The sequence below is a fragment of the Schistocerca cancellata genome, chromosome 2 (genome assembly GCF_023864275.1).
Source record: "Schistocerca cancellata isolate TAMUIC-IGC-003103 chromosome 2, iqSchCanc2.1, whole genome shotgun sequence".
Lineage (NCBI taxonomy): Eukaryota > Metazoa > Arthropoda > Insecta > Orthoptera > Acrididae > Schistocerca > Schistocerca cancellata.
Window position 1 is genome coordinate 416,792,162 of NC_064627.1, and position 13,856 is coordinate 416,806,017.

Genomic DNA, 13,856 nt, shown 5'->3' on the forward strand with positions numbered 1-13,856 from the left:
GGTCCCTAGACTTGCACACTGCTTAAACTAACTTATTCTAAGAACAACACACACACCCATGCCCGAGGGAGGACTCGAACCTCCGGCGGGAGGGCCGCACATTTCGTGACATGGCGCCTCAAACCGCGCGGCACTCCGCACGACGGACGCAAATATTGTATATTAAGGCACCACATACAAAAATATCTGCACTTATACCTGTTCCAGCCCGTATGCTCTGCTGGCCACTGTATAGTGAATGATGAAGCATTCTTTGTGCCCATATTAGTTATTTTCTGTTCTATTCCATTCGCATTTTGAATAGTGGAAAAATAATGTGTTCTTCTTGTTTTTCTTCTTGTATCCGCTTTTCCGCCTCCAGTCGCCGGCTTCTTCTGTTTTGACTTTCCTCAACGTTCACACCCCTTGCTTCCATTGCCTCCTTCACATCATGTTGTCAGCTGTTTTGCTGGCGTTCCCTTTTCTACCGTTGGCATGGTATCCTTCGTAGTATGCTACTTGGTACCCTGCCTTCATTTATCTATTAACGTGAGCAAACCACGTCAGCCGTTTTTGTTACATGTCATTACAGATATCCCTATCCATCTTCGGCCTTTGTCGGATTAAGTCATTTCTGATCCCATTCATCCTTGTACAGTTTGAGCTTCGTCTTAAGTATTCCATCTCAGTTTTTGCTAACGTGTCAGATTTTTGGATTACAGTCTTATACATTCTCTTCTTCATTGTTCTTATTATCTTTTTGTTCCACAGGACAGAGTTCATTGCCCTTGTTACAGTTCATTCCTTATTAATCCTTAAGTGATTTCATCATTACTTGTGTCCAGTTTATTACATGATGCCCCAAAATTTTTGCCTTTTCCATTATCAACCTCCAGATTTTTACCGTTCCAACGGTCAAGTTTAAGTTCTCGTATCATATAGCTCAGATCATCTTAATCTTCTGCTATAACAATCTGGTCATCTACAGAGTACAAGTTAAATATCTTCCTGTTCTCTACTGTCAGTCACATAAACCGGCGTTTTCTATGCCAATCTGCAAGACTGCTCCTAATTCCATCTTAATGTCCACATCCCTGCCGTAGACCCTTATTCATGTCGAATTCTTCTGTCCAGCTATTTCTTATCCTTCCTCTAGCTGTGTTATTTCCTTATACAGTAACTCCACTATAGCCCTTGGCAATCTTTGATCTAAGGCTATGTCTTTCAACTTTTCCCCCAGTTTCTTTGTGAGTACATGACTGCATGTTCACTCTAGGTCAGTCAGTGCAACATGCGTCTCCAGTCCAAGTTTTCTGCGTTTTTCACACATTAGTTTCAATGTGGAGACATTATCGATTACCGCCCTTCTTGCTCGTAAACCTGCTGACTCTTCTTGCTGCTTGTGACTTCTTTCTTTCTCTACCATATCTTTCACTACCTTCAAATATATTTTTCCAATTCAAGGGATCACTGCTAATCCCCTATAATTATTTGGCTCCTTATGTGACCTTTTCATATGCACCAGTCTTATATAACATGTTTCCCATGCCAATGGAACATCTTCACCATTTAATACTCTTTCAAACAACCTCGTTAGCACCTCCAATAATTTCTATGGACCATATTTCACCAGCTGTCGATATATTGGCCGGCCGCGGTGGCCGTGCGGTTCTGGCGCTGCAGTTCGGAACCGCTGGACTGCTACGGTCGCAGGTTCGAATCCTGCCTCGGGCATGGAAGTGTGTGATGTCCTTAGGTTAGTTAGGTTTAAGTAGTTCTAGGGGACTTATGACCTAAGATGTTGGGTCCCATAGTGCTCAGAGCCATTTGAACCATTTTGTCGATATATTGACCCTATCTGGTGCCTTATTGATCTTACAACTCTTACAGCCTGTTGAAGAATTTTCACAACCAAACGCCGTAACTCCTCCTTTTACATACTCACCTCACATCTGTCTGAAAGTTCAAGCCGATTTAATTGGAATAAATCGTCAAAATACGTTGTTCATTTACCATAGCTATTATTATTATGATTTAGCTTATCACTAGCTGGTACTCACGCTGACTTGATTGTTCTCCATGCTTCAGCACTACGAGCCCCACCAATCACCCTCTCGCGTATCCACATCTAAATGGTTCAAATGGCTCTAAGCACTATAGGACTTAACATCGGAGGTCATCAGTTCCCTAGACTTAGAACTACTTAAACCTAACTAACCTAAGGACGTCACACACATCCATGCCCGAGGCAAGATTCGAACCTGCGACCGTGGCAGCAGCATGGTTCCGCTCCTAGAACCACTCGGCCACAGCAGCCGGCTATCCAGATCTATCCTTTTTAACACTTCTCTTTATACTTCTCTGTTTACTGTCCTACTTCTATCTCTAATTTGGTAGTCATTCACATTTAGGAACGTCGAATAAGCTTCTTTTTTCCTTTAAATCATCTGTGCTATTTCTACGTCCCACCAAAGTGGTTTCATCTTCTTCTCACATTCTCAAGGGCGTCTTTCGCTGCTTCATCTATGGCCTTCTTTGTAGGTTTATATCCCTCTTCAAGAGTTTTCTCTGCACTCACCAGTTTGTTTGCCAGACGTTGTTGGTACAAGTACTTAGTACTACCTTCCATTAAACTGACCATGTTATACTTCGTGATCTCAGGCTGGTTAGCATATTATGATCTCTTCTGTTCGCCAATATTCCTGTAGAAATAGAGCATACAAATTTTAAGCTCCACTCGATAATGGTCGCTTTCAAGGGTAGAGGCATTTCCGAAACGGCTACGTTTGTAAACTGTTCGCGTGTCCCCATGGTTGAAGCATACCATGCATAGCAAAATGGCGCTATCTAAAACAGAGACCAACGCAGCTGTGGCGCGCCATAGGCCATAGAGGACACGAGTGAACAACGACCATGGATATGTGCACGGGCGAAGAGACGTGCAACTGTTGAGCAACTGAGCGCCCGGATGAACCAAGAGGCTAACGACAGTGTTTTCTCAGTGCCTCAGTGCCTTAGCAGTAGGCACCTGGTTCATGCCCCCATGCTGACAGCTGTTCATCAGCGACGAACGTAGTTGGACGTCATTGAGTGGCGACAGATGGCCTTTGCATATAAATCACTTTTTGTCCACCATCGAACAGATGGCAGTTGGCCTGTTTGGCGTAAAACGTCTGAGAGAACCCTAAACCAGGAGGGAGCTATCTGGTCTGGGGGATGTTTTCGTGACATTCCCTGTGTGATCTCGTCTTTTTGAAAGGCACAATGGATCTACACAAGTACGCATCTATCATAGCGGACCACGTCCACTACTGCATGAAGTTTGTTTTTACTCGCTGCAATGGCATCTACCAGCAGGAGAATGCAATGTGTCTCGCAGCTCGCAGTGTACGTGCGTGGTTCTAAGAGCACCAGGACGACTTTACAGTACACTCCTGGCCACCAAACTCCCCGTATTTAAACTCAATCGAGAATCTATGCGACCACCCCGAGCGGCCTGTTCGCACTGTAGTTTCTGAACAGAAAAAACTAGCGCAGCTGGCTACGGCACTGGAGTTGACGTGGTTCAACGTCCCTCTCGGTACCTTCCGGAACAAAACTGACTCTCTTCCTGCAAGTGTGGCAGTGCAAATGGTAGTTATGCAGGCTCTTGACAGATGGTCACATTAATATGGTTTGACAACGTATTAACATATACTTACACCCGTATCTGTTTATGCTACTAATTATGAGATTCCCTACAAATAAATTTTGTGCCGCTCAGCTTGGCACTCCATCGACCGCTTCTGATGGTTGATCCTTAAACCGGCCCTGATTATTTCTCTTGTTATGCAGTCCTGACGTTTTGTTTGGCTTATGTGCTCGCGTTTTCTATCAGTAGTTGCACAGCAATATTCAAGAAAGGTAGTAGGAGTAATCTACTAAATTATAGTCCCATAATATCAACCTCGATATGCAGCAGGATTTTGGAACATATATTGTGTTCGAACATCATGGATTACCTCGAAGAAAACGGCCTACTGACACAGAGTCAGCACGGATTTAGAAAACATCGTTCTTGCGAAACACAACTAGCTCTTTACTCGCAGGGAGTGTTGAGTGCTATTGACAAGGGATTTCAAATTGATTGCGTATTTCTGGATTTCCGGAAGGCTTTTGACACTATACCACACAAGCGGCTTATAGTGAAATTGCGTGCTTACGGAATATCGTCTGAGTTATGTGACTGGATTCGTGATTTCCTCTCCGAGAAGTCACAGTTTGTAGTATTTGACGGAAACTCATCGAGTAAAACAGATGAGATTTCTGCTGTTTCCCAAGGTAGTGTTGTAGGCCCTTTGCTGTTCCTTATCTATATAAACGATTTGGGAGGCAATCTGAGCAGCCGTCTTAGGTTGTTTGCAGATGACTCTGTCGTTTATTGCCCAGTAAAGTCATCAGAAGATCAAAACAAATTGCAAAACTATTTAGAGAAGATATCTGAATGGCGTGAAAATTGGCAGTTGACCCTACATAACGAAAAATGTGAGGTCATCCACATGAGTGCTAAAAGGAATCCGTTCAACTTCGGTTACACGATAAATCAGTCAAATCTAAAGGCCGTAAATTCAACTAAAAACCTAGGAATTACAAATGCGAACAGCTGAAATTGGAAGGAAAATATAGAAAATGTTGCTGGGAACGCAAACCAACGACTGCGTTTTATTGGCAGGACACTTAGAAAATGTAACAGATCTACTAAAGAGACTGCCTACACTACGCTTTTTGGTCCTGATTTATAATACTGCTGCGCGGTGTGGGATCCTTACCAGGCAGGATTAACAGAGCACACCGAAAAAGTTCAAAGAAGGGCAGCACGTTTTGTGTAATCGCGAAATAGGGGAGAGAGTGTCATTGAAATGGTACAGGTTTTAGAATGGACATCATTAAAACAAAGATGCTTTTCGCTGCAAAGGAATCACCAACTTTCTCCTCCGAATGCGAAAACATTTTGTTGACGCCGACCTACATAGGGAGAAACGATCGCCATGATAAAATGAGGGAAATCAGAGCTCGTTCGGAAAGATAAAGGTGTTCGTTCTTCCCGCGCTATACGAGATTGGAATAACAGAGAATTGTGAAGGTGGCTTGATGAAGGCCAGGCACTTAAATATGAATTGCAGAGTGTTCATGTAGATATAGATGTAGTGTGGTAACGACGAAAAGCGGTCTCAGCAGGTGTGGTGTGTGTGCGGCAGGGAGGCGGGCGTGGCCATGGCGATCCCTGCGCTGGCGGTGTCGGTGAGCTACCTGCTGCTGACGGCGCTGCTGGCCGCCGTACTGCGCCGAGTCGTCTTCCGCCTCTTCGAGCAGCCGCTGCTCCGCCGGCTCGCGCTCGAGGCCGTCGCTGCCGCCGAGCTCTGCGGCAGCTGCTTCGAACTCATCATCGGTGCGTACTCCCTTATCTGTCTTCTTCTGGTTAACATGAAAACTCCCGATTCTTCAAAGAATCGATCTCCCACGTTTTTAACGACTTCAAACGTCTCATTACTTTACAAATGAATTAACCTGTTAAAAGCTTTATACATGTAATGTCAGTTCTTTGATAGGTCAGAAAGGAGGAGGACATTATCTTCCCGCAGTCCCTATAAATTAAGATACAAAGAAATGACTGAAATTAGCTGCTGGTGGGCATTGTTTAAATCAATGGGGAAAACTGTAGATTTGTGCCAGACTGGGGATCGAACCCGGGTCTCCTAGTGATTAGGCAGATGTGCTGACCACTGCCCCTTCTGGACACTGTGGTCATCGTGCCCACATGGACTCTACTAGCATGCCTCCCATCAGACCCAACTTCTCAACTTATCTACACACTGCTGATGTGGAACCCTTGCCCATTATTCTCATCAGTCGCAGCATTTCGCCGATTCTCGCATCTGCACCGAAGTGATCAGTTGGTCGTTCTCCCCTTAATTATAAGTGTTGTGTCTGTCACTGCAGTGCAGATGCACACCACGCTCGAACTCTTACGCGAACCCGCGAAGTGCCGCGATTAATGCGGATAACGCAGCATGTCATTCTCAATGGTGAGAAGTCTTCCGAAGTAAGAGTGATTTCAATGTGCCGCAGGGGAGTGTCGTAGGACCGTTGCTATTCACAATATATATAAATAACCTTGTGGATAACATCGGAAGTTCATTGAGGCTTTTTGCGGATGATGCTGTAGTATATCGAGAGGTTGTGACAATGGAAAATTGATCTGAGATGCAGGAGAATCCGCAACGAATTGACGCATGATGCAGGGAATGGCAATTGAATCTCAATGTAGACAAGTGTAATGTGCTGCGAATACATAGAAAGAAAGATCCTTTATCATTTAGCTACAATATAGCAGGTCAGCAACTGGAAGCAGTTAATTCCATAAATTACCTGGGAGTAGGCATTAGGAGTGATTTAAAATGGAATGATCATATAAAATTAATCGTCGGTAAAGCAGGTGCCAGACTGAGATTCATTGGAAGAATCCTAAGGAAATGCAGCCCGAAAACGAAGGCTGTGGGTTACAATACACTTGTTCGCCCACTGCTTAAATACTGATCACCGGTGTGGGATCCGTACTAGATAGGGTTGATAGAAGAGATAGAGAAGATCCAACGGAGAGCAGCGCGCTTCGTTACAGGATCATTTAGTAATCGCGAAAGCGTTACGGAGATAACAGATTAACTCCAGAGGAAGACTCTGCAAGAGAGACGCTCACTAGCTCGGTACGGGCTTTCGTTGAAGTTTCGCGAACATACCTTCACCGAGGAGTCAAGCAATATGTTGCTCCCTCCTACGTATATCTCGCGAGGAGACCATGAGGATAAAATCAGAGAGATTCGAGCCCACACGGAGGCATACCGACAATCTTTCTTTCCATGAACAGTACGAGACTAGAATAGAAGGGAGAACCTCTCAGCATCTTGAAATTGATATTTTTTTAGTTACTCTGTCCTATGATAGGTCATTTGTTTCAACTGTCTATTTCTTATTTGTCTAACCATGTATCTGTCATGTTCAGCGTTACAGACTGTTGCAAATTTAGGATACATGTGAGCTTATAAAAGGTGCATACTAAAGTATGAAATATCAGAATGAAATCAGGAAATGAAAAAATGCGCCCCAACCCAGGATCGAACCCTCGACCTCCAACATTCCTGCATACTAACCCAAAACTGTATCCACTGCATTACCTGCACAGCGTAACTGATATCAGCTGACAGAGGTTTCAATACATGTGGTTACAGTGTTGCCAGATTGCCACTTTTTAATGTTCTTTTTCTGCCGAATGTACTCGCCAGACGAAATGTGTGTTTGTGTGTGTGTGTGTGTGTGTGTGTGTGTGTGTGTGTGTGTGTGCGTGCGTGTTTGAACAGCTGAACAGCAGTAATTGAATATTATTTCTTTTTAGTTACACCGTGTTAAAATGCCAACATACAGTTACATATTATATTGCACAAGCTGTAACATCCATTGCTAGACAACAGACCCTTATTTTCTCTTCTTGGTTATGCACTATGTTCTTCAAATAACTTAATCAATATTAGTATTAAAAAAACTGTAGTATAAACAACTCATGCTGCGGCTCACCTTTTCTTGCAGCTGTGGAGAAGTCTTTATTGCCGCACTCAGCAACATATATATTTATTTACAATAAATACATAGTATGTTGACTGTATGTCAAATATGCTCGTTTCTTAGAAGATCGGAAGCGCTAACAGATGATGTATCATATACATTTATAGCATATCTGGTGCTTTTCTTACTTCTGTTATAAAGAATTTCACAGACAAATGTTAATAACTTCATTGATAAATATGGAATAAACATTGTAATATTTTTAAGGTAACGTCTCTTTATTGCAGTTTCACAGCTGTCTTCTTTAGATTTGCTGTCACCCTGTTGGCAGCTAGAGGTTTTTGAATACATGGTTCTATTTTTTTTTTTTTTTTTTTTTTTTTTTTTTTTAGTTTTAGATTCTGTCAGAACTTTGCCATTCTGCTAGCGTCAAACCGAGAACAGCTCACTGGCCAACCAGATACCTCTCGCCTCTCTCGCCGAGGGTGTTATCGGTTTGGCCTGGCCAGTGCGTTGTCACATATCGGTTAAACCATATCCTATAAAAGATCTACTGCTCGTAACGTCAGACTCATATACTGGGTTACTACCCGTTTAATGACGATTCCCTGCATTTGTACTTAGCTGATACTAAGATATCATTATCAGTGACCATAAGGATGTGATAATATCTCTGACTTCGGGTATGACATGGAAGGTTGAGAAATATAGGAAAACATTTTTGCTTATCAAGAGTGGCAGGATACAAATTGTTGAGTATATAAGTAGTCAACATCAGATCTTCATTGCTGTGGTCGATGATATGGAGCAGAAATGGAAAATTTTAAAACCATCTTTCAATAAGCATTAGATAAGTATGTTCCGAGCAGCCGGCCTATGTGCCGAGCGGTTCTAGACGCTTCAGTCTGGAACCGAGCGACCGCTACGGTCGCAGGTTCGAATCCTGCCTCGGACATGGATGTGTGTGATGTCCTTAGGTTAGTTAGGTTTAAGTAGTTCTAAGTTCTACGGGACTGATGACCTCAGATGTTATGTCCCATAATTCTCAGAGCCATTGAACCATGTTCCGAGCAAGGTCTTAAGTGATGGGAAAGAACCCATCGTGATTTATTTTCTGCGTTAGAAAATTGCTAAGCAAATAAAGGGTGTTTCATCACAAGTTCAGCAGAAGTCCGAATCTAGCTGATAACAAATAGTGAACGAAGTGTAAATAAGCATTAAGTCCCGGATTATAGTGGAACGACGTAACAGAGCCCGACGGCGAGCTGCCGCGGCGCTGTTTCGCGATCATGTATAGCGCGGCAGGGAGCGGCGCTGCAGTTAACAGCTTGCGTAACTGCGTGGACGGCAAACGCTCAGGCCGCCCGATTGCCAGTCTTTCTCAAACGATTTTAAGGAAACTACTAGGTAAAAAAAAAAAAATACTCGCGCATTTGAGAGCTTTATTCGTCGTCTTCATAATGAACTGCTTATCATTTCGCTAATCGTCATAGTTATTATGATATTTCAAAATTAAACAAGCTACGCGAGTAAATCAAATAGTTAGCAATGAAAAATGAAGGTCGCTATGAATTTTCTTTTGGTGCAAGTTAGGTCACATGTTGCTGCGTAACAAGTGTAGTTAACATGTTGAACTATTCTTTAAACTTGGGATGGGATCTATAACTCGAGAAAATGAATCTTATAAGCCCGATAGCGCACTTCGTTCCACTCGTGAGCCCAGTCGATAAAGCGAGAATGAAATATTCATAACACCCTTGTATTCATAAGTGGTTTGAGATCTTAAAATAAGATTTTGCCAAATGATAGCATGCAAAGAGGAAAGTATGCTGTCTCTGCGTGTAACTTCCTTATCTAGCATAATATACAAGAAGCTTCAGATTTTTTTTCAATGGAATAATATAATTTTTTAAGGGTCACCGGCAGCTGGTGAAACTCGGTCCCTAGAAACCACAAAAATATTTCGAGACATGGTTTTGTCATTCACAATATGATTTATAGCCATTGTAAGAACTGCGGTGTCAACTACCGAAGTGTTGTAAGACTGTCTCCAGTCACAGTACTTGATTTTCTAAACACTATAAATGAATTATACAATATATAGAACTTTCCAAATGCAGTTGCTGATGTTGACAGAAAATATGTTCTTCTAAAACGCTCGAGATATTCTTGTACAATCCATAAAACATTTTCAGCCAATCATCCTACAAGCAGTTGCAAATCGTCAGAGGAAATCCCTTATGATCGGTGGTGATTGATATGGGAAGGAAAGAGAAGGTGGCACATTTCATTATTGTAGTGCATTTCGCTTGATGCAAGAAGGGGAGCTTAATATACTGCCAGACACACCATTTTTAAAGGCATCAGGTGGCTGCCTTTTGTATTCCTTGGAGATGTGGCATATCCATTGTTAAGGTATTTCATCAACTCTTGAAGTCGATGGGTTTTAGGTCCAGGGAAGGAATATGTCGACAAACGCTCTTCCAGACCACAACGATTAATTGAATGTGCTTTTGGAATAACGAGCACTGATTGCAGCATATTTCAGAAGCCAATACAAATATTATCATAATACTGTCAAATGTACATGTTCGCCACAACCCTGCCATAGTCGTAGAAGGATTCCTGAGTGTCGATGAGCAACATGCAGTAGAAACGCCGTTCTAAGCAACGCACTTGTCAGACAGGCGAAACTTTAACAGAGCTCCAAATGAAGCTGTCCAAATGAGACGGTTTTGAACATTTTTTCTCACATAGGAAAAACACGATTTTCATGTGTTTATCAGCTATGTTACATCAACTTTATTATCCCCCTTCGCTTCAAGACAACGAAAGAAATTAGAGATTAAGGAAATGTGTTCTGTACTCGTAGGCTGTAATATTGCTGCCACCTCATCAGATAACTTGTCCAAAATCAATCGGTCGTGACGATATTTTTCCAGCTAGTTCCATAAGGACACCGAGTAAAAACAGTTGCTATTGAGGCTTCGGCGGATGCTGTTCTCTGAACAGTACAACGAAAGAACCAGAGGCGCCAGCAGCAGTAGTGACTCTGTTACAAACAGTACAGACTCTGACACCCTCAGCAACAGCCGGATACTGCCGGTGTTGCCCAGCCGCAGCCAGAGTCACAGGAACGCTCTGGTCGCCGCTCTCAGAACCAAACATGCCTGATTCGCTCAACGCCGCTCGGTACCACTGTGCTCCCCGCCACTCCGCTTGCAGAGCCGCTGTAATCACGTGTATTGAGCAGCACTGGTTTGGTTCGGTAACGTTACTCTGGTCGCAGCGCCACACTGCTCTGATTGTGCCACGCCACGCCACTATAACCACAGCCTAAGAACAGCAGTGAGACAAGCGTTCAATGACTTTGACTGTATAATTTTGCCAACCGATCTGACTAAGAAGCCTAAGAGATTTTGGTCATTCGTAAAATCAGTAATCGGACCGAAATCATTTACTCATTCACCCAGTGACCATACTGGCACCGAAACGGAAGATGACAGAGATAATGCCGAAATGCTGAATTCAATCTTTCATAACTGTTTTACTGCGGAAGATCGCAGTACGGTCCCACCTTTCAATCATCATATAAACGTCGATATGGCATTTATTGAGATACGTGATTGCAGACCAGACAAGCAACTAAACTCGCGTAGTAATGAAAAGTTGTCTGGACTAGGTGAGGTACCTACAAGATTCAACAGAGATTATTCGAAAGAACTTGCTCCCCTTCCAACAGCAAGTTAGGATATCTGGCGTCTGGATAAAAGGGTAAGTCATTCCAGTTTTCATGAAGGGTCATAGGACAGATGTACAGAATTATAGCCGTTAATCTGTTGTACAATCATCGAACATGTTTTGTACCTATGTATTATGACGCTTCTGGATAACTAAAATCTCCTCTAAAAACATTAACATGGATTTCACAAAGAGAGGTCTTGGCGAAACTCAGTTCGATTTGTTCCTACATGAGACCCACAGTGCTGTAGACATCAGTGCTTCGGATGATGCCTTGTTCCTTGACTTCAGGGAGACTTTTGACACTGTCCCGCATTGCCATTTAGCGAACAAAATACCATATTACCGAATATCGGACCAGCTTTCCGACTGGATCCGACTTCCTTGCAAATAGAACTCAACACACCGCTCTTAACGGAACAAAATCGACAGATATAAATGTAGTTTCATGAGTACCTCAAGGAAGTCTGACAGAACCATTACCGTTCACAATATATATAAAAGATCTAGTAAAAAATGTCGGAAGGTGCATAAGGCTTTTCGCAGATGATGCGGCTGTGTGTAAGAAAACAGCAACGCCAGGAGATTGTATCGGTTCGCAGAATGACATACAGAGGATTGATGTATGGTGCAGGTTCCGTCAGTTGACCCTGAACGTCAGTAAATGTAACATATTGCGCATAAGTAGTAGAAAAAAACCAATATTCTACAACTACACTGTTGATGACAAATTGTGGGAAGCAACTTCTGTCGCAAAATATCTAGGAGCAACCAGCCGGAGCGACGTTAAGTGGAATGACCATGCAAAATAAACAGTAGAAAAAGCATTTGCCAGACTGAGATTCATAGAACAAATCTTGAGGAAATGTAGCTCATCCACGAAAGAAGTGTCTTACAAAGATTCTTGAATGTTGTTCGTCACTCTGGGACCCTCACCGGGGAGCACTAGTAGAGGATATGAAGAAGATCAAACGTAGAGTTGGAGTGGGTTGATTTCGAGGGGAGGAGACCAAACAGCGAGGTCATTGGTCTCATCGGATTAGGGAAGGAAGTCGGATGTGCTCTTTTCAAAGGAACCAGCCTGGCATTTGCCTGAAGAGATTTAGGGGAATCACGGAAAACCTAAATCAGGATGGCCGGACTCGGGATTGAACCGTCGTCCTCCCGAATGCGAGTCCAGTGTACTAACCATTGCGTCAAACGTAGAGTACCGCGGTTCGACACGGGATCTTTTAGTCGGCGCAAAAGCATTACACAGATGTTCAACAAACTCTAGTGGCAGAGGCTACAAGAGAGGCGTTCTGGATCACAGAGAGGTTTATCGTCGAAATTCCTGGAGTGTACGTTCCGGGAAGAATAGGACAATATATTACTTCCTTCCTTATACCTTTCGCAAAATGACCACAACGAGAAAATTCGAGAAGGCACATCTAATACAGAGGTTTTAAAGACGATGATTCTTCCCATACTCCGTTCGCGAATGGAACTGGGACGGGGGGAACAGTTAGTAGAGTCAAAAGTACCCTCCGCCACACACCGTCAGCTGGCTTGTGGATTATTGGTGCTAACGCAGATGCAGACATCTCATCCCACGATACATGGCTGAACAAAATCGTGGCCAACCGTTAACTTACATCGAGTAACAGACACTGTAGAGATGAGCTTAATACGAGGGTTGGAACTTTAATAGATGCAACTATTTATTTACAGCTCGTACAAAATAGATAAGTGTCTCAGAGTTTTACTGACCTTTAAAGTAGTCACCAGCTTTGTGTATAACCCGTTGCAAGCGATGTGGAAATCGTAGGATACTCTTAGCAGTGCCAGTTGTGTCGACAGTTCGAGTGGCGCGGTCTATTGGCCGACGAATTTGTAGAAGCTCTGAAGCGAATGCCGGGAAGTGTTTCCTTCAGTTTAGAAGTCGAGTTGAACTCACGACGGCTTAAGTGAGGGGAGTGCAGTAGGTGGTGCAGCAGGTAGCAGCCCCATGAGTCAAACAAATCAGTAACAGCTTGCGCTGTACGTGCTTGAGCATTGTCCTGCAAAATGATGGTCAGGTCCTCCAGAACGCGTCATCACTTCTGTCTCTGTGCTGTTCATTTTTGGAACACAGCCTACGACCAGCTTAGAGTCGGAAATGACGACACTTTCTGCAGGACCTGACCATCATTTTGCAGGATAATGCTCAAGCACGTACAGTGCAAGCTGTTACTGATTCGTTTGACTGATGGGGTTGCTAAGTGCTATACCACCTACTGCACTCCCCTCAATTAAGCCGTCGTGAGTTCAACTCGATTTCTAAACTGAAGGAAACACTTCACGGTATTCACTTCAGAACTGCTAAAAATTCGTCCGGCAACAGCCCGCGCCCGTCGAACTGTCAACACAACTGGCACTGCTAAAAGTATCCTACGAGTTCCACATCGCTGGCAACGGGTTGTACACAATGCTGGTGACTACTTTGAAGGTCAGTAAGACTTTGAAACACTTATCTATTTTGTACGAGCTGTAAATAAATAGTTGCCACTATTAAAGCTCCA

At 43.3% G+C, this 13,856-nt stretch overlaps 1 protein-coding gene across 1 annotated transcript in view; it reads left to right on the forward strand.

Annotated features, from left to right (window-relative positions):
* The window catches only part of LOC126161861 (aquaporin-11), a 235,266-nt gene that overhangs the window by 113,063 nt on the left and 108,347 nt on the right, over positions 1 to 13,856 (forward strand). Inside the window, exon 2 of the mRNA XM_049917977.1 lies at positions 5,217 to 5,407. Coding sequence (XP_049773934.1) covers positions 5,217 to 5,407 — 191 coding nt within the window. The remainder of the gene's footprint in view (positions 1 to 5,216; positions 5,408 to 13,856) is intronic.